The sequence below is a fragment of the Bombus terrestris genome, chromosome 7 (genome assembly GCF_910591885.1).
Source record: "Bombus terrestris chromosome 7, iyBomTerr1.2, whole genome shotgun sequence".
NCBI classification, from domain to species: Eukaryota; Metazoa; Arthropoda; class Insecta; order Hymenoptera; family Apidae; genus Bombus; species Bombus terrestris.
In genome coordinates, this window is record NC_063275.1 from 9,550,948 (window position 1) to 9,572,726 (window position 21,779).

General features: G+C 28.2%; 2 protein-coding genes across 12 annotated transcripts; one reads left to right on the forward strand and one right to left on the reverse strand.

Annotated features, from left to right (window-relative positions):
- Positions 1–342: 342 nt before the first annotated feature.
- Positions 343–14,383, reverse strand: LOC100644060. 7 transcript variants are annotated; one of them, XM_048407424.1, is made up of 10 exons: positions 14,249–14,383; positions 12,108–12,250; positions 11,735–11,974; positions 11,491–11,608; positions 11,267–11,411; positions 11,054–11,141; positions 10,593–10,956; positions 6,850–10,519; positions 6,070–6,105; positions 343–5,452 (listed from the first exon to the last, which is right to left on the reverse strand). In XM_048407424.1, the coding sequence occupies exons 3-10, from the start codon at positions 11,953–11,955 to the stop codon at positions 5,097–5,099; spliced, it is 4,998 nt and encodes a 1,665-aa protein (XP_048263381.1). In that variant the 5' UTR covers positions 11,956–11,974; positions 12,108–12,250; positions 14,249–14,383; the 3' UTR covers positions 343–5,096. The 7 variants fall into 7 exon arrangements, with proteins under 7 accessions (XP_048263381.1, XP_048263378.1, XP_048263379.1 ...); XM_048407421.1 differs by lacking the exon at positions 14,249–14,383 and adding an exon at positions 13,332–13,579; XM_048407422.1 differs by lacking the exon at positions 14,249–14,383 and adding an exon at positions 13,170–13,579.
- LOC100644367 (WW domain-containing adapter protein with coiled-coil homolog) lies at positions 13,987–21,666 on the forward strand. 5 transcript variants are annotated; one of them, XM_020863760.2, is made up of 12 exons: positions 13,987–14,267; positions 14,404–14,437; positions 16,099–16,339; positions 17,209–17,294; positions 17,679–17,759; positions 18,166–18,364; positions 18,566–18,904; positions 18,986–19,209; positions 20,362–20,500; positions 20,591–20,814; positions 20,930–21,057; positions 21,138–21,666. In XM_020863760.2, exons 1-12 carry the CDS (start codon positions 14,092–14,094, stop codon positions 21,214–21,216), a joined length of 1,950 nt encoding a protein of 649 aa, XP_020719419.1. In that variant the 5' UTR covers positions 13,987–14,091; the 3' UTR covers positions 21,217–21,666. The 5 variants fall into 5 exon arrangements, with proteins under 5 accessions (XP_020719419.1, XP_020719418.1, XP_012165489.1 ...); XM_020863759.2 differs by having other exon boundaries at positions 13,989–14,267; positions 20,359–20,500; XM_012310099.3 differs by having other exon boundaries at positions 14,004–14,196.
- Positions 21,667–21,779: the final 113 nt, after the last annotated feature.

Sequence of the window (21,779 nt, forward strand, 5' to 3'; positions counted from 1 at the left end):
TATATCTTATAAAAACTAATATGTAACTTCAATAGTTGACAATAAATTTCTTCTGAAAAATACTTCTTTTTTATTTTAATCACTCCTACATAAAACTAAGATGATAAACTTAAAACTTAGTAAGGTTTGTTTCAGAAGTAATCACTATTGTTATGTCAAATAAAATGTTTTTTATATTTTTCAAGCAATTAACACTAAACCCACCACTATCGGTCAATTTGACCGTTCTCAAACTTTTGTACAGCTTTTACATATTTAAACATTATCACATCGCCATCAAAATATATAGCTTTTCTTAAAATATGCATACAATGTATTTTTCAGTATTTACTTCTCTCTCTCTCTCTCTCTCTCTCTCTCTCTCTCTCTCTCTTTTCCAAGAAATATATGTAGCCTGTCCTATCTACCGTCACCGATCTATTTGACTGCTCGAGATAACATGGTATTACTCTCCTAAACTTATACAATCAGTACAAAGGAAGGCTATCTGAATATGGCATTTCTCTAAAGAAATGACCAAATGGCAAGAAAATGTATTGTCAAGTTGAAATGTTGTAGCTAACCTCTGCAGGTGTTCTTCAATATTCTGGATCTAGCTGGAATAAACGCCTAGGTTTTGTATAAAGAAACAACGGGAGAAAAAATTTTAAAGAAGGAATTTTTATTCTTGTTAGTTAAAGAACTTGACGCTGCATATTAAAAATCGCAGGAAGAAGAAGATGTACCAAAAGCATCAACAAATACAAGTTCGAATTCACATGTACGAAAATCTTGTCAAGTAAAATATTGTAGAGTTTACAAAAAATATGTGTACGGCAGATGTACATTCGAGAACAGAATAATTTGTAAAAAAATGCAGTGAAAGCGAATGGGATTATGTATTATTTATATATTTAAAAAAATGTGTATTTATGTGTATACAAGGTGTATAGGAATAGAAGAAGCTATATAACTACTTTTCAATTTTAATCCTCTTTCCTAGTTTCTAATTGAAATTATATAAAAATAAATTTGTACTGTTATTTTATGAAAGTTATTCATATACTAATTCATTGAGCAACAAAAAGCAATAACTTTTTTTAAGGAGTAAATATACAAAAAGTGTCGATAGGTTTAGTGTCAATATCTGATATTAAAATTGTCATAAATATTATAAACATATAACATACAAAGATAATGATAAAAACTATCAGCACTAAAAATAAGTTGCATATAAGTTATACTAACAATAAATTCTGATTGTATTTACAAGGGCAAGAATTAATTTATAAAATTTATTAATATAATAGGATGTATAAAATTCAACAAATCAAACTGAAACTACTTTAAAATTAAAATATCACATATTATTTTAATATTGCTTTCAAGATTACTGTCAACCATAAATTTCCAATAGATAATACTTTTCAAGCAAACCTTACAAAATGTAATTAATATTTTTTGATATACATAATATTTACTTTAAAAAAGAATAAAGTGCCTAGAATCATACTTCGAATTTTTAGCACTTTAATATACTTTGCTATATTTTTTGCAAATTAAATTAATTAAAAAAGGTATTTGGCATGACATATCGTCTCTAAAAATTGTAATTTTTGTAAAATATTATGTTTAGTATAAAGTAAATAAGAACAAGAGTTTCTTCAAAATTTTAGGAATGGTTAAAAACTTTGTTGAAACCTTAGTATGTATTTTGTACATTGAAAAAACTAACATAATAACAAAAAATCTAGCAAGTAAAATCTTAAAAAAGTTTATAATTTAAATATTACTGGAGAGATCATTCAAATACTTTCTTTTATAAACTTTGTATCTGAAATCATACTTTGCTGTATTATTTACATTTATGTACATGTACAAATTGTATAGTAAGTTTTCTTATTTCTTCGAATTTAAATAATTTTATAAATTAAGAAATATAAAATCTAATACTTTGCAATGTCGGAAAGATTAAAGTAATGTCAATAGTAATTAACATTAAGTAATGGCAATTTTATGCGCTACAATAATTTATATTTTGTTGCATAAAACTTTATGATTTTTATACACATACATGCACAATCTTATAAAAAATCTGCATCTCAGCTAATTTTAATATTAATAAATATTGTTTTTAATTAATTCTCATCAAAATATCAAATTGTCTTATACCACAATATGATACTTTATGCAGCTTGGTATAATACATTTAGAATTATTCGTGAATGTAAATTATTTCACATACTATATAAGAGTTATAAAACTTTGCTTACAATTATTTTGCATTACAATATTATATTTACATAATTACACACAAAAGTAATTTTTTCATAAATGAAAACATTTTCATTAAATGATTATAGATATTCTCAATTGAATTAAAATTATTAGGACTATATCAAAACTAAGTAATCATTGAAATTAGATAAAATGCAAGATAATACTGCTCAATTTTACACACAGGAAATTACGAACACTAAAAGAGTTCTTATTCTTTTAATATGAAACTACCTGTGTCTAACAGAATACAGGTACGATCTATGATATCTAAACATCCTCCATATTGTTGCTTTGGAATTCTTCGAAAAATTACACTAATGTTGATCTTCGATTATTGTACTGTACATTTTTCCAATGTGCAAATATCTCCCAACAATAATTTATCTTCTCATTTATACAGTATTTATAAGTTTAAGGGACCCTCAAATGATCAATATATATATTATCAATATTTCAGGGTTCTGAACACGATATTATTATGCATGTAAGGAGATCCTCATATATTATATGTATATTGTATCCTTTACGGACGAGTGTCGACAAATAGCCGCCCAAGTCTATTTACCGTTACGGACGCGTGTCGGCGTATAGCCGCTCGAATCTGTTCACAGTTCCGTACAGTTATTTTGAAGTGGCTGACGTATGTCTATTTTTCCGAACGATAATCTTATGCGTATTTACACATGGGTACAATAAACTAAACAGTATTATGTTTTTGATGAAAGAAACTTGTAGATCTTTAGAAATCTTATCTTTCATTTAACGTAAACTCGCGATGCAGGATGATGGTCGAGTCAGAATGAATTTAAATCTTTCCATAGCATTGCCAGATGAATCAGAAAGCTTTTTATATAATTTATATATTTTTTATAATACTTTATACAGAATGCCTAAAAGTTCCAGAAAGAACATGTTCGATAGTGATAGTAGTAATGACGAACATTATTTTGAACCTGACAAGATAGAAGGTGACGACAGTGCCTCAGACAATGGAAACTAACTCCGTTTAACAAGGAATCGGCTTAGACATTTCAATATTTCTAGTAATAGTGACAGTGATGATGAACTAAATATTAATGAAAATAATACAAATCTGGACAATGAATAACCTAAACGTTCAACATGTATATTTTCTCAATTGCGCGCGCCAATACCTCTTGTCCACAGCGACGCTGTCAAGCGGCTCCGTCCTCAAAGTGTTAATATATGTATATTGATTATTTAAGGATCTCTTTACATGCACAATAATGTTGAGAAGTCTGAAATATTGGCAATATGCGCACGCACGCACGCACGCACGCACGTACCATGCACGCCAGCACACACGCACACACGATCTCGTGGGACCCTTTTACGTTGCCACAGTCTTATGGAGTAATGTACAGTTGATTATTTATATCTCAGAAAAATTTCTTACAATAATGAATTTCCATAATATCGATCATCGACTAACCTTTCTCCATTTGCGTTTTGACTCACCGGACGGACTCCATTCTGAATCAGCATCGGTGTAAGAATAATTTACTTTAGGAACGTTCCATTCTTCCTTCTTTCTTCCCGTAGAGGCGATTATTTCTTCTTTACTCTTTTGTACGTTCCTTCTTACTCCATCAATTCTCTGTTAAGTCAGTTTAAACGATTAATCTTTTTCCGTCGCGTGGATGTTTTAACTGTTCTCTGGAGATTCTTGATAATACGATATTATCAGTTTGATACTTTGTCGATTGAAATTGGCATTCTTACACCCACTGTCTACAAAGTGTAGCTTCATACATGTGTTGATGTTAATAGTACGCCTCCATGCAGCAGTCACTGTAAAGTAACGTACATTTGTCCAAAAAAAGGAAGCGAGTCGTTTTCGTAATGACGAATGACGTTAACACTGTCAGTAGAGAGGCGTATGTTGCAACTATAAACGGATATAGTGATTTGTGGACAGTGAGCTTTAGTCTTTTTTTCGCGAGATTCTGATGCGAACTGGCAACGTGTACGTCTTTATTATAATTTCTTTCTATCAAATGTAAACTGCAGTAATAATCACCATGCGGTTTTTTCTTTTCACAAGAGATAGTTCGTATTCGGATTTAACAATTTCATCGGATTTCTTTCGCGTACCGTCTAACGCTTTTACAGCAGCTACAATCTATCTTAGGTATAGCTGAATAACTGTCTATTTTTTCAACTTTCATTGGCATTTTTCCGTAAGCTGTAGCATGTCCTTTTTAAAAGGGCAACTTATTTTTCGTATCTTCTTTAAACATTCTTTTCAAGTCATACTATACTCCAAGTGTCTCCAATGTTTTATTTTGTAAAGGAATTTTTCCATTTTACACAATAATGGATAAGATTTTGGTATTGATGAGTGCACTGAGAAAAAATAGGAATTATTCTGGTACAAAACATATGGATATCTGTCGCCAGATGTATACACTGTTTGCAATGTGCGACAATATAGTAGTGCAATTTAGCAGCAATACAATCTTTTACATGGGCTACTCAATTTGACGTGCGAATGAAGGGAAATTGTGTACATTAATTTGTAAACTACATAATACTGATGTACAATACATATATGACACATATAATTCTATATTGCCAACACAATTTTTATAGATCAATGGTAAAGTGGTTGATAAATATCTGCCACTTTATGCAAATTATTATATCATTTCGCATATTATCTGCGATGACACACCAAATACTTCATTAGATACATAGGGCACATCTTTATTAATATGTTTGCAAATATTATTATCCCACTTATCGTCTATTATATTCTGCTTCTTAAAGTTTGCACCAATATAAGAAATTCCATTATTTCCAATATTTTCATTCAATCACGTTCTATTAATTGCATTAGAAATATCTTTCTCATTCATAGGAAAAGATTCGAAAATAGATTCTTTAATGTTAGTGATGTTTGATGTATTTTCTCTTACATTCTCTTTTATTTTGTCGTAATTACAAATTTCCAATCCTGGTCGCGCGCAGAATTCAGTTTGTGCAATATTTGTACATTTTAATGATTTCGGTACCATTTGCGATTCAAATTTTTTTTGCACTGTTGAAATTTCGAGTAGTGCACCTGGTGATTCCTGTTTCTCCTCGTAATTTGATATTCCTTTAACGGGAGAGGCTTCAACCTTCTCCATTGTTTCAGTAGAATTTGTTTCTATTTTATCATTATTTTGCGCTGTAATTAACATATCATAATTGAAATACTATTAATAAAAGATAATTACGATAATAATATAATCTTTTCAAGTAATTTTACAATCATAATAAAATAAAATAATTTTTATCACTTAAAATTGCGTAATAATGTTACTAAATTTACTTTGTTAGAATAATAAAGATATGTATCATTCTTAATAAAAGTATATATAATCATATAATAACAATTTTTGTGATATTAAGACTAACTAACATAATCATTGTAATTATTCTTACAAATTATTATGTGGTTATTATCATTTATAATTTTATGATGTGTATCTTATTTTCAATTAAAAATATATAATATTCTGTAGTTATGAAAAATTTATTTTATCTAAGAAAGTGCATGTATTTATAATTCATTAAATAGTGTATGTATTATTTCTTTGTTTAATCAGTTTAGAAAGCTTAATATAAATTTTGTTCTATTACTACAAAATGAATCATACATACTTTAATAAAATAATATAAAACAAAAAATGTTGTGCATCTACCATTTCCTTATAAAACGAAATGAACTTTTGGGACAACCTAATATTTGTCTTTGTTGGGAATAACTTATTTTCAAAATTTGTTTACATTTCAATGACTCACCTACTATATTCTTCAATTTATTTGTATACATCACACCTATAAACAAAAACATAATTTAATGTAATATAATGCATATTTATAAAAAATATTATAACATTACATTCATAAAAATGAATAACTACTAATATTATATTAAAATTTTACATAAACTCTAAAAATATGAAATAAACTTACCTCTGAATAATATTACTTCTTAAAGATAATACATTTATGTAAATATATTATAGTTTATTATATTCTAATAAGATAGATGAAAAATATGTAAATATGTGTATCACATTACCATTTTTTTCACTTAGGAAAATGTTATAGGTACCAGAAAATTTATAGCTATAAATATGAATCTTGAGTTACAAATTACCACAAACTTTATTCTTCTTTATGCTTATAATTGCATTTTTGTTTATGCAAAGAATTTTAATTATGATGAATTTATGAAACACTAGAAGTACTAAAATATCTTCCAATGTTGATCTTCCATGTGGAAAATTATTAATTTTGTCTTTGTTTCGAAATTTAATATGTAGATATTAAAATAAGTATGATGACTTTTATTTGAAAGAACTATCATTATGTGTTTTTAATACTTCTATTGGATATGTATATAAGATGTAAAATATACATATAAATTTTATTATATAATACAATCATTTTATGATAGTATTTAGCTATAAGACATTTTATTTATTTATTCAAAATAATATTCTATAACTATATTGAAAATGGACTCATATTTCAAGGAAAAAGGCAAATTGTCAAAGATATCAAACATATAGTTACCTTTTTTTGTAGAAACATAATGCTTTCTTCGCATTTTTTGCTGATTTACAGAACTAACACTTGTATTTGTGTTTACAGTTGATGAAAATTTTGAAGTTAATTTTCTTTTCTTCAAAGGTATATCTTCATCTAAAATTGCTTGTTCTTTAATAGAATTTGATGGCTGTTTATTTATATTCTGTGATGTCCACTTAGCAGACTTTATATTATTTGAAAATTCAATTATGTCTTTATCTGTTATAAAATTTGCTTTTGTAATATTAGTATCAATGTTCGTATTTCTATTTGATATTTTGAAATGAGATTTATCTTCAGTTGTATATGATTTTTCTGGTACATTTAACATTCTTGAATCTTCCGAGATATTATCTTCCATGATGCACTGGAGATTTTGTAATTTAGAATCTTCCTTGTAGATTGAATTCACCATAGAATCTTCATGAAAATTTAATACTATTTGTTGCTTCTGTTGAGACATACGCTTCGATTGTTGAACATTTGCACAGTTTAGTTGTTTCTTTCCATTTTTAGGTGATCTTTGACAATATGACATGTGAAATGTAGATAGTGATGATTCACATGTATTTTGCACATCTTGATAATCCAAAGGATTAACAATAGTAATTTGTGAACATCTTAAACTCAATTCATTCTGATTAGATTGAACAATAGATGAAAATAATTGCTTTTCTTTTTTCTTTATTTTAATTTTCTTTTTACATTTTAATATCTGTTTAGGTGATCTGGATTGTAGATGACCACTAATTTCTGTTCTACATTTCATAATATGATTTTGTTTTTCTTCATAATTGTATTGCATGTTTTCCTGAGAATTTTTTTGTCTTAAAGAACTTTCATCTGTTTGTTCAATGCACTGTAGTGTTGTATCGGTATTACATGATATTAAATCTGTGGAAGACAATAAATCACAAGAATCTAAAGATTCTTTTACTACTAAAGGACTAGTTTCAAGTTCTACACATGTATACTTCTGCAATGAATGAATATCATTCTCTTGTTGATTCAATATATAATTCATAGATTCATCTGATGGAATGTTGTTGGAAATACAAATTTCAGGTAAATGTTCATTTTTTATATCACTGAATGATTGAGTTTGATTAATAGTATCTTCCTTTTGAAAAATATAAAATGTTTCTTTAAGACTACCAACATTAAACTTATCAGTAGGACTAGAAAGACTGCATTTAGGAAACGATTCTTTCTCTTCAGAAAGTATGCTATCTGAATTAACTAAATTAATTGATTGACCAGAGAATGAAGGTGTACTTTTAATTACTGGAAGAAATTCAAGCACTTCTTCTCTACTTGTGTTCAATTCAAATCCAATCATATCCACGCTATTATTAACAGAATGATTTTGATTGCTACACAATTCCTTATCCTCTTGTGAAAGTGTATTTTCTAAATCATTCTTTTCAGCTGTCTTTTCTTCAAAAGTTTTCTCAATCAACCGAGGATTAACTGCTTGTATATTTGAATGCATAAGATTATTCGAAGGAAAGTCCATATCTGTTAAATAAAAATCAAATAAAAAATTTAATATTCCAATTCTTCCAAAGCTGCCTTCAGATAATAATGTTTGAGAATCTTCTGCATCTGACAATATATACTTTTCTTCCATTTCGTTAGTATGCAAATGTTCAGGCTGTGAAAAAAATTCTGTAATGCAATTTAATAGACTATCCGAATTATCATAGATTAATGGTGATTTTAAATCTCCCCAAATTTTTTGTTCATCTTCAATAGTTTCTTGTTCATCACCATTCAGAATACTATCAAAGATAGTGATATTTTCAAATTCCTCTATGGAATGTGATTCTTCTATATTAGCTTCTTGTGACAAATTTTGTAATGTAGATTCCCAATGCATATCTTGATTTGATTCTTTAGTATTTTCCAGATTATGTGTAAAAGATATGTCACAAGTTTGATTATTTGTTAGTACATTAATTTTATGTTGATCTGTGTCTTGTATATTATTTTTTAGAATTTCAAGATTTTCATTTTCTTTCTTAATAGGTTGTTCAAATTCGGATTTTATATGGTTACAAATGAGGTTTGAAGATGGTTTATTTCCAGAAAAAATATTATTTTTTCCATAAGAATGATATTCTTTTGATTGAGGGATTGACTTATGAAATTCATTTAAAAAATGAAGATTTTGACAGTTACATACATTCAATAAGTCCTTTTTTCCATATAGTTCCAAAATCTTACTAAGTTTCTCTGTATTTGTTAATGAATTAATATTTTGTATCCAATCTGATGATGACGACGACAATGATGATGATGATGATTCTGCACACTGATTTCCCAAAACTGTAGTAGAAACAGTACATATGTCCATTTTGTTTAAACATTCTAGGCGCTGTTTTTCTGCATAAATGGTCATAATATGTTCACCAATACGATTTAATACGTCCATACATTTGTCAAGATCACTTAGCATACACATTATATTTTTGTCACAAATTGTTGTTTTATCGATGGTATTATTATCTATTGTATTATGCGTTACATCTTCCTTCTTTATTGTATTAAATATACTATTGTTATGGTAGGAGAAAGGTTTTACATCAATCTTCTTACAGCATCCTGTACATTCATGAATATCCTGAACAATGTTCTTTTTCATGGTCTCTACCACTTGTGAATTATGACCACTCATAGATCGTAAATTATGTAAATGATCATCATTTTGTACATAAGCAGATTCAGTTTGACAATAAGTATTTTCTTCTATCACATTACAATCTGTATCTATTGGCAATTGTTGTTTCATAGATTGTACATTTGTAATATTATTTTGGCACTCGCTTGACAAGAATATTGTCTTTATGGAACTTTTTGGCTGAGAAAACAATTCTTTACCCTGAGTATTTATTTCATTAGATTCATTAGCTGTGTTTCTAAAAGAAAAACTATATTCAGAAGACATATTTTCATCCCTACTTTCTCTCAGTAGATTTAATATGGCTTTTGGTTCTTTAGTATTTTGTCCCACAGTGCTTAGAAATTTCAGTAAATATAGAATTTTACTGCATTGCACATCAGTTTGTTTTATCGATGAAGTACATGTATCACACCACCTATGTTGAAACATACATTTCAATTCAGTATTTCTCTTATCGAATATACGATTAAGTATATTTTCCAAATTAACAATATTATTTTTAACTGATTTTTGTTCAGTTGAAGTACAACTTGCTGTACTTTCACTAACATTATTGTCTAAAATTGGTAAATCTCCTAGAAGAATGTTGTTAGAACAATTTTTGAAGTTATCTGCAATTTCTATTTGATCTCTATATTTTATTTCATCAATTTGTTTCTGTACTTTATATTTTTTCTTTGCCATTTTTAACCACTCTAAATTTCTTTGACACCTTCTTTTCTTTTTCTTTTTGTCAATTCCTAATTCATCTTCCTCAGCTAAATTAATTAAAATTACCTCTCCAGGTTTTAATTTCGATGTTTTTTTATACTTCTCAAATTTGTTTCTTTTTCTTGGTAGAGAAAGTTGTTGATTGCTAATTTTAATGTTTTTCATGTTCTCTTCAAAGGAATAATTATTTTCTAAGTTACCTATATGACTTTTCTTCAATTCATAACTTGCAAAAAATTTGTGTACATCATATGACAAATTCTGAAAAAAAAAAATAAAAAAATAAGAATTAAGTTATATAAACATTGAAAATATTATTTAATAAAAAATTTACTTGTGATAATTGGAAATTCAGCTCAGAAGTTCTTGTTAAGGGGGTTTCTTTAAATTCAGCAAACATTGTTTCTTCAAATACTAAAAAATTGTTGCATGCAGTTTTTAAGTCAAATGCATTTGATTGCAATAGCCAAATAGTCTCATTTTCAAGCCCTGTGGGTGCTTTAGGTATGATGTTTAATAATTCATCACGCATTTTTGGGATACATGGACCTAATATCGTTAGAGCCTTCTTATTCAATTGCCTTTTCTCTTCAACAGTTTCTTTTACCCTTTTCCATACTTTTAAAAAAAGCAAATACCTGACATAATCTACATCTGTCAAAGAATCTACATTCTTTGTAAAATTAGCAAAACTTTTCCTGGTATAAAAAGAATAGTTTATATTACATAAAAAGACATTTTTATACTACATTTATTTTTAAACTAAGAAGCAGAGAATATAAAATATTTACGTACATAAATATAAGGTCACAAACTTTTGCATATTTTTTAGTAGTAAACTTTAGTTTAAGCAGCACTCTGAAAATATGCTTCTCTGAATTACCTGAAACAAAAGTAAATATTACTTTCTAATGTTATTTGTGTCTTAGAAGTATGAAAAATGACATTCCATCTTTTATTATATTCTACTGGTGTAATATATTTTATATTATACCTTTTTTAACTTACTTAAATATATCCATAATGCTGAAAGAAGTTTTGAAGCAAGTTTAGAAGAATCCATAGTGTGTTTAGAAGTTTTGAGTTCTATATCTATATATATTCCCAATATCACTGACATCTCACTTAAATATAAGTTGCAATCGCTAACATGCTATTAAAAACATTCATCAGTAAATTACTAGTATATTGTTGCTTTTATTAAATTCATAATTAATTGTTTCTAACAATACCTCTTTAATATCATTCCAGTAAAGATGAAAAAATATTAGTGTGTTACTTAGATGAGTTTTTAATTTTATCATATCTAGTGTCTTTTCACAATATGTATTTATACTGGTTAAAATATTTCTGAAATACAAAATATTGATCAATTAGTTTTAAACCATGAATTATAATGCAATTATATATTTTAATGTAAATAATTTTGTTATTATTGTCTTTCTTTTAATTTCAGAAAAAAAACAATAATCTTACTGTGTGTAAAGGAAAAGTAAATGTTTTAACAATTGGTAATTTCTATGTCCCACAGATGAACACATTATTTTATTAAATTTACTAAGCCATGGAAATATATTTTCAGATGATTTAACATCAATGAGGCCATTATCCTCATGTTCTTGATTTTCATATTTCTTTGAAACATTGATAGGACTATTGCATATCCATATTAAATCTATCTCATCCTTTTCATCCATTATTATTTCTTTTTCTAAACTATATAAATATTCAATAAAATAAAAATATATAACTTTTTGAAAATATATGATGTTTTTATCATTAAATAACATTCAATTAAGATTACAGAATGTTATTGCTTGATATGTTTATTTCTTCTTTCTTCCCCTACCTCTCATGATATATTAGAATGATAATATTTATTAGTCAATGAATTATCGTTTAATAAATTGCCAATCAAGGTAAAAGAACTGCTTATATTCGTGTCCTGTGTAGAATGGGCCATAATTTTCATTAAAAATAATCTTATTAAACCTAAAAAAACAACAAGATTATGTATACATAATGTATTAAATATATATAAAGATCACAAAAGAAAAACGTGATAAGTAAATTTTTGTCAATTTTTTGGCTTTGATGTTACTCTGTGATTAAATAGGAGTGTTTTAACATCATATAATGAAAAACAGAAACAATCTGTCAGATCGAAAGATACTAGTATTTGAAAAATAGCTAATAAGTTGACAAAGTTGTGCGAAAACCAAAGTCATAATTATTAAGACAAGCAATATTTATCTTTGATATTATAATATTATAATGAGCAGTGTCTTAAAAATTTTAAAAAGTAAGAAAATGTTTTATTCCGAAATCAGATAAAAAGAAAATCTTGGTAACACAGGATTGATTGACAATGTAGTGAATTTAAGACTCCTTTGCTGCAGAAAGATAGAAAATTTAACTTATCATATTTTTCCCTGTAGTCTTCATATATCGTAATAATTTATTTAATATTTTGACGAAATATTTCGGTGAACAAAATCAATGATTTCTACATGACATGTTTATTAACTATCTGTTAACTGAAATTGATCTCTTAATTATGAGTCGAAGAATTATTACATACTTTTTGCGCTATACATAGAACAAGCGTGTGCTATAACGACGAAACCAAAGAAAACAAAATCGAGCTACTCACAGTCAGTAATAATCGTACACGTGTTGTAACATAATATTTAATATAGTAGAAACATCGGTATGATTCATAATACAATTACGTATTGACGTTTAAACATGTCACGCAGAAAATTTAAAAGAATAACAGTCAATAATCAACAATGAGAGGCTGCAAGTTTCTTTTAACGTGATTTTGTTTTTAGAAGCACATCAAAAATGCAGAGACTCAATACCCCCACTTCCATCAGTCACACTGTGTTACATCGTTTACTACACATACACGCAACAAAATGAAACTAAACGGGCATAGCCGTCACTTTCATTTCCTCGCAAATAAGCGAACTCATAGTTTCAGTTTTTCGCATTTGCAACAGCACAGCCGTACACGAAAGTAAATTTATTGCGATCTGCGCCGCCTGTTGTTGGTGTACTCGAAACTTACAATTCTTTGAAAATCGAGTAAAACGCAGCGCCTGGCGTCGATGCTAGATCAACGCCGTCGTTGTCGTAACATTCAGATCGTCGCTACGGAAGTTGCAGATACAGGTACGGTCGCACCCATCAAGGAACCCTCGTATATCGTACAAAATAACCTTTCTTTTACTTATCATTGTTAGTGAAATATCATGTATTTTATCCAAATTTCGTAAATTTTTTTTTCTCCGAATGTTAAAGTAGATTCAATTTTTCGAAATCATAATCGTGTCTCTGATTATCATTGTAAAATTTAGTGTTACTTAAATTCAACATTTTTCTGTCTTTACATATATAACGAGTATACATTTCTTCAAAACGAATTATTATTTATATGTATTATTGAAAAAATAAATAAAGTAATATGATTATATAATTTTATATATTCCTTTCATAATACCACGTGCATGTTTCACAAATTAATCCATCTGCAAACATAAAAACCACATCTCTTCTATTAAATATAAAATTGTATCACTCTGTTGCAAGTAGTGTCAATCAAATTGACAAAAGAATTTCGTAAAATGGCTCACGCTGTCACGTGAGTTTCATTCAAATCAGCCGTAAAAGTTCAGTATATACGGTCCTGAGAAGAGAAGTTGCACACCGAAGCGCAGACGTTACTCGAACTTTTCGGCTATAATAACCGCTAGCGGCCGATCACGTATGTGACATGGCGTCCGGGTAGAAAGAAAGTTGACTGTTAAATAAGCGTTAATGTTGTTTTTATGACATTGACCGACCGAAAAGGGAACATCCGAGGCCGCGAATTTCCCACAGACACCGGCATTGATGGTAATGCATGCGAGGAAACCACAAAGGATCAGCGATGGGTAGGGTACCGACGTCAAATACCCAATCCTGACACAACCAACCTCTACTCACCTCACCTCTCATCTACAAAGTCCGTCCATCCGACCCACTCGATATTACTACTACCGCTATTCGTGGGAGAGATTCCTCGATGGAAATATCATTTTCCATCCTGGAATGCCCACTGTCTAGCGATTTTATTCACTATTTGTTTTCTATGGTTTCAGGTACTTCGAAAAGCACCAGGCCCATCCCTATCAGGTAAATATCATTCGAGCAATTGGTGTCGGGGGTTTAGGAGTGGGGTAATTCGTTCACAGTGCGATTGTACGCACGATTTTACCGCGATTCTGTTCATTCTCGTATCAAATAAAACAATTCACTCATTTCATTCGCGCTTTTTTCTTTAGATAATTACGTGATCAACTGTGTCAGTAGCTCTTTCATATTTCTTACGTTATCTTTCTTTCCCTAATAGTCCGTTGTTAACTAAATTACAATTAGTAAAGATTAGTTGTAAAGATTGTGTTATAATATTGGAATGTACGATATTTTCTTTTCTTCTAGCATTTCTAATATTTCTCGTGCAATTTGCCCGCCTATTTTGTCCCTTTCATGTAGTGCAAGTATCGCTTAGTTTGTGTGTGTTGATGATATATATATTTACACATATATATGCATATATATATATATATATATATATATATATATATATATATATATATATATATATATATATATATATATATATATATTCTTGCTTTAGATTCCCGTAATCGAGTGTCAAAGTAATTTCGTTTGTATAGTTTTATAAGAGACTGTAGACACGAATTGTAAATCGTATATATTGCGAAAAATATCAGTTCTCTTCTCTATACGAGTTTAGTCAATTTTATACGTTGCAAGTTCGACACTTTGAAATTGTATAAGTGAACTTGGTTATTGTTTATTTTTTATTCGAAAAATCTTAAAATCTCATCTTATAAATGTAAAAACAGATTGAATTATTAAATTATATATACTATTTGAGTATATGTAAGCCTTTTGTACATAAATTTATTTTTCTTTTTTTATATTTTTGATTATATATCAAAAATATTAAGGCAGATGTAATGGAAAGTCTGACATTTTCTTCAAGTGCTGTGCAAAAACTTCAATTATATATTGTCCTTGAAGTATTCATTCAATTATTAGTATTATTAAAAATGCACTAATGTACTAATTCTATACACGTTTCAGTATATTTTTGCAACTTATATTCAATATCGCAAAAATAGTGCGCAAATTGATGTAATTTTGTTGCTTTTGATAAATGATGAAAATTTTACTTAATCTTGTAAACATAACCTCACTTTTAGAAAATCAATAATTCATTCTTCTCCATTATGCAGATTACTAATAGTACATTGGAAGTGTTGCATGTATATATTAATTAAAGGTTTTTCTACAATACATTATTTGCAACAATCGTTTTTTAGTAAAATTAATAAACAATTTCACGATATTTCAATTATGCTTAATTCATTCATTTTTTCCTCATATAGGCTGTAAAAATAGTATTGAACTATTCTTTAATAAAAAAACACGATGTATTGTTAAATATTTCCTGTGTAGAATTGGAATTTAATATGATAAACAGTTTTGTATACAATAGTTTTTTGTAGGATAGTTGTTACATCGTAACAACATATTTTTGATATTTTTCATAATTGCTAACAATAAAGAATATAATAATAAGTATATGAAAGTTTTTATGATCATTATCAAATGTTAAACTTTGTTTTTTTTATTTTTAAGAGACAGAAGGTACACATATAGCTTAAAAGTAAATAAATTAACATTTATGAAATTAATCTGTCAAAAAAAAGTAATTTATTGAAAATTTAATTTAATCATATTTGATATTTAATATTTTCACACAGAACGCAAAATATAACAGTTCTAAGGGTGGATACTCATCATCAACAACATCATCAGATAGTCGTTACGAGGGACGTATGCGAGATTCCCCAAATGGCAACTCTTATAGTCCAGCAGGGGGCTTGGGTATGGGCATGGGAACAGATAGAGACAGTCCTCGCAGCTACACATCCAAGCCCCTATACAAGAAGGAGAGAGAAAACAGAGACTACAAGTTATCCTCCTCTAGGGACAAGTACTCGGGTAAATAACATTTAAATATTTTTTATATTTTTCAGAATTATCATACTTTAAAATAGTATTCAAAACATATGATACGTTAAAGTTGTATTCAAAAAGCTTAATAAAGATTTGTCAAATATTTATATTATGAAAAATTTGGTAAATGTAATTTTATTCAATGTTAAATAATAATACAGTCATTTTTGCTATAACCTGTTGATGTCATTCGTAAAGCATGAGAATTATGTTGCAAGTTTTAAGATAACACAATTTTTTATAAATTCTTGAAATATATGATAAAGTAAAAATACATTTAAAAAATATTATCAATAAAATAGCATCATATTTGAGAGTAGTAAAATAAGATTTGATATTTATAAAAATATGTACATGTTATGTATCATACTCATTATTTGTAGTTAATAATATTACAATACATGTATATGAAACTGGAATTTAAAGGTTAATACCAAGATTAAGTGATATGAACACGATATATTTTTACTTAGAATTTACTTTAATTATCTTTATAGTGTTGTTTTAAATAATGTTTTAGTAAATTAATATTCTATTATTATTACAAGATGTAAAACACATAAAGAAAGATTATATATGTATAAAGAAGAATAAATGTGTAAGAAAATGAGTAGTAAAAGAGATGTTATATATTTAACTATATTTCATATATTCATTAAGAATAATAAGTGAATAGTGCTTTTATTTCAATGCCTTTTAAATTATATTTTTTAAAATTATGAAATCTGTGTTATAGCAAAATCGGCTGTATAATTTCTTTGAGAATTAAAGTTTTATTCCTTCTTTCTTCAGTATAAAAACAGGGTTGTGTCTTAACATTTTCAGCTGTAACATGCTTACTTGCATATGTGTAGATTGTGCACGATCCCCAAAAGACAAGAGAAGCCGTGAGAGCAGAGATTCAGAACACAGGACCAACCATGATAGGAGTAGTGGAGAGGTAAGAATATTATCATTTATTATCTAATTAATTTTTAGATTTGAATAATATTAAATATTAACTCTTTAATATAAATATAATTTTCGATGTTTTCTAAATGTTTGATTATTATATGATAATTAAAAATATTATTTATTTGTACTTCATAAATATAAAATTATTTACATATAATGAGTACATTGAATTTTCCCTTAATATTGCATTCAAAATTTTTTTGCACATTTACATAGTAGTTGGACTGTGGAACATTTTGAATATGGTTGCAGCTCCAATTTGTCTAAATGGCTTATATTTTATACAAGTTGCATACTTTTGAGATATAATATTATATAGAAATATATTACTGATATATAATATCTGAATATTGTTTGCTTATTTTTACAGATTTTACATCCTATAAAATTATCATCGAATTCATCAAGAGAGTCATCATCTCAGAGAAAACCATCACATAATTCCTGTCAGGTCAGTATAAAATGTACTTCATATGATTGTTACTAAAACGATGTACATATAAATCAAAAGATAATTAGAAATAGTTTGAAAGAGTATAATAGAGGTGAAAAGAACATATTTATTGAACAATTTGAATTAAATATATTATATATATATTTTACACATATTTGATGTGATAAATAATACAAAAATTTAATGACAAATTATTAACATTTAAGTGAATATTATTAAATTGTTATGTATAATGCGTCATCTCAAAAGTTAAAAAATTGTCAAGTATTGAAGTTCAATAGGGGTACACAGGATCAACATCGTGGACAAATGTAATTTCAACTTTTCGAACAAGTTTTGGAATTCATATGAATATTTTCCATCGATTCAATCGTTTCCGGAAATTTTAGAACAGTCTGTTTAGGACAAACGTGGTGATGAGCGAGGAGGTGCAATGGAACGTTCGGCCAGGTTTGGTGATTGGTCAGAGCATATGAGTTCTTCGGGCAAGAAGTATTATTACAACTGCAAAACAGAAGTTTCTCAGTGGGAAAAACCACGGGAATGGATTAGTCGAACAGAAAACCGACAACGTCAGTCCAATGATTATTCTTCTAGGTCAAGTACGTCTAATAATATTATATCGCTAAATAAATTTCTTCAATTCAAAAACGATCCTTTGCTCGCTGTTAGCATCCTTCTTTACAAAAATACAATTTCTCATATTTTAATGATTATGATTTGTTGTTTCATTATAAGTACATTTATTATATTTAACATTAAAGGAATTGTTCAGTATAGAATTTCATTTTTTTTGCTCGTAGGTCATGATAAACATTCCAACTCGCGGTCAAATAGTAGCAGTGTGCGAGATGGTAAATCATCGCGTCAGACCGACAAACGAGAATATTGGAGCTCATGCAGTGGAAGTGGTGGTAGTGGTAGTAGAGAAGATGTTTCTATTAGGGAAAGGGAAAGGGAAAAAGAACGGGAAAGAGAACGAGAACGCGAAAGAGATCGAGAACCAGGTAGAGAAGAAACGGGAGTGGAGCGTCAAGCACAAGATATGGATATATCTCCAGGTGATTCTACTCCAACTTCCGAACCTCTGACATCTTGTACCCACGATCCACTGCCTCAAGGTCCTGTTTTGTTAGCCACTGGTATGTTCTATCCAAACAGTACAATAATGGAAAGTGAAATAAATAGGAAGGTTATATTAATAGATTGATAATTGATTATAGCGTTACCTCGGTTAACATCACATCCACCATCTACACCGCAAACACCTGGAAAACTTAATTCACCAACACAACAAGGAAACAGTAATGCTCCAGGTCCACCGGTTTCATTAGCAAATCTTCCAAGACTTTTGTCTCAAATCACAGGCAATAAGGAACAACCCGACATTACACCACAGAAAGCATTACAAACACTTCAAACAGCTGCTATTCTATTGTCTAGACAGGTAAGTTTATGTTTACATGTTTAAATTCTTATTTTTTTTTAAATTAATGACAATTATCTTTTTTCAATTAATATAACATAATTGACATAATATTTTGATTAACATAACGATATTACGTTCCATTCATAAATATTGTATTAAAAATCTATTTACATATTTTAATTTGATTCTACTTCCAAACCTTCTTAATTAAAAAATTTTTATGTATTTTAAAATGATCAATGATATTTTTTGTATTATAAAAAATTATCATACATGCGCGCGCGCGTGTGGGTGTGTATGACAATTAAATAAATATATATATGTATGCATAGTAATAGAAGAAGGTCTAACTGAAGATATGCTGGAATAACTGGAAATGCTAGTTATTAATCATAAATTAACATTTCTGTATCTTTCTCTTGAAAGTTATACATTTTCTACATAATTAAATATTTAGTTTCCTTTTTTTCAAACTTATACAAAATTGCTTTTCATGATTGGCATTTAAACTCTTATAAACTTTTATTGCAATTTAAATTTTAAGATATGCAGGGTATGGTAGAATATCTCAGAAGAGATTAAAATTATCAAAAAAAAAAAAATATTTTAACAAAATTTATTTGGTTTGAAAGGGAATATTATATGACTTCATTTTTTAAAATAGAACTATATATTTCTTAATACATTAATACATTAATCGATCCATCTTAGCATTTCTTATGAAAAAATATTAACCTATTTATGTTGAAAAACTATTAGTGTTTGTAGATATTTTAACTGTAATTTGTCATACGAAAGACAGGGAAAGACGTGAAGTGACATTCTTCTATTTATGTTATCTTTCATACGTTGCAATCTGCAAAAATGCAATTTCCATCATATGATGCCCCCTCTTTAAACCAAACAACTTTAGTTAAAATATTTTTCTGATAACTTTAATCCCTTGTGAGACATTCTATCGTTTCAAATTAAACAAAACATCCTGTATGTAAAAGTACTCTAATTTTTTACTAATTTGTGCCATTAGATTGATAATAATGTATCTTTATATTATGTAATTTTAATTGATTTATTTTAGTTGTTTTAGTCTTTCAAATAAGAAACTTTACACATAAGAAATGCGATAATTGTTAAAATTATTCGATTATCGATTATGTTTTTATGTAGCAGTCAGCTAGTGGTGACCGAAATAATAGTGGAAATGACGTAATGGTTCCACTAAAGGTTGATACAAGTGGTAATGTTACAAATGAGGGACCACCTACTCCCACACATTCGGAAACCCAGGATTGTATCGATGCTCGAAAATGTATGTTGATAATCAGTAAATTAATTTGTATTTAATAAAATCATAGTAATCGTAATAATTAATAATCGCCTACTTGTTTTCCTTTCATAGTAACGAGTCCTGGGGCGACGAATTCTGGAGTACAAGGTTTAAGCTCATTGCAAAATCTTAGTACATTAGGTTCCCTTGGAAATTTAAGTAATACAGGTTTACAAGCATTGTCTAGAGTACAGCCTCCTTTAACACCTTCCTTAACACCATCACTTGCTAATCACTATCGGGAAGATTTAACGCAACATGTGCGTGCCTTTCCTGCTGATATTCTTGAAAAACAGGTATATGATGTATATATAATTATTTTGAAAATTGTAGATTATATATTTTAAAAATTATATGTTATAATGATTCATTAAACAATATATTGAATAATATTTGGGTAATTGTTTTTAGGCACAGAAGCTTAGTGAAGAAGCACACACAATGGGAAGTTTGCAGTGTACAAGAGTGTCGGCAGAGTTAAAGACGGCACGATCGATAGTGAGGCTGACAGAAATTCAAGCAACGTTACAGGAACAAAGGTATATATCATTATATTAAAATCATATAAAAGAAAATCATTATATTAAATTAAATCAATTGATCTTTTTTAACATTCTAGGATATTATTTCTCCGTCAACAAATTCAAACATTGGAGGAGCTAAAATCCCAAAATTCCTTCATGTCTGACGATTCTTAGTGTAAGAAACTTTATAAAATAATTATAATTACAATCTATAATTGATTCATGCAAAAATAAAACATAATTATTAATATTCTCATTAATATTGAATAATTAAGATTGTACCTAAATTATAATATCATGATAGAAGTGGTAAAAATAGTAATGAATATGGGCTGCCCAGAGAGGATTGGCTGTTCCATTTATCAGATAGTGAGTCATATTACAACTGATCAGGAAACCCACCTCTCTAGGAAGCACAGGAGGCCTATCCACAAGCAGACACAACACACTAAGCAAATAGAAAATGAATCTATTCTATCAGTTCATTGCAAACTATTGAATTGTCCACATCGTCTTGTATTACCTATGTTATACGTGTCAATGTTTCATATCCCAAGATTAAGCGGCATTTTAACTAGTTGAAACATTTTTGTTGTAAATCTCGGAATAAAATTCGTGCCAGAAGTTTTAATTCAATTCTTTATCGCCATTGTCTTACCTAATTCCCATATGTATAGGAGGAAGTAGATTTGCTCTGTAATTACAGCAATCTTTTTTCCTATTTAAAATTTATCCTT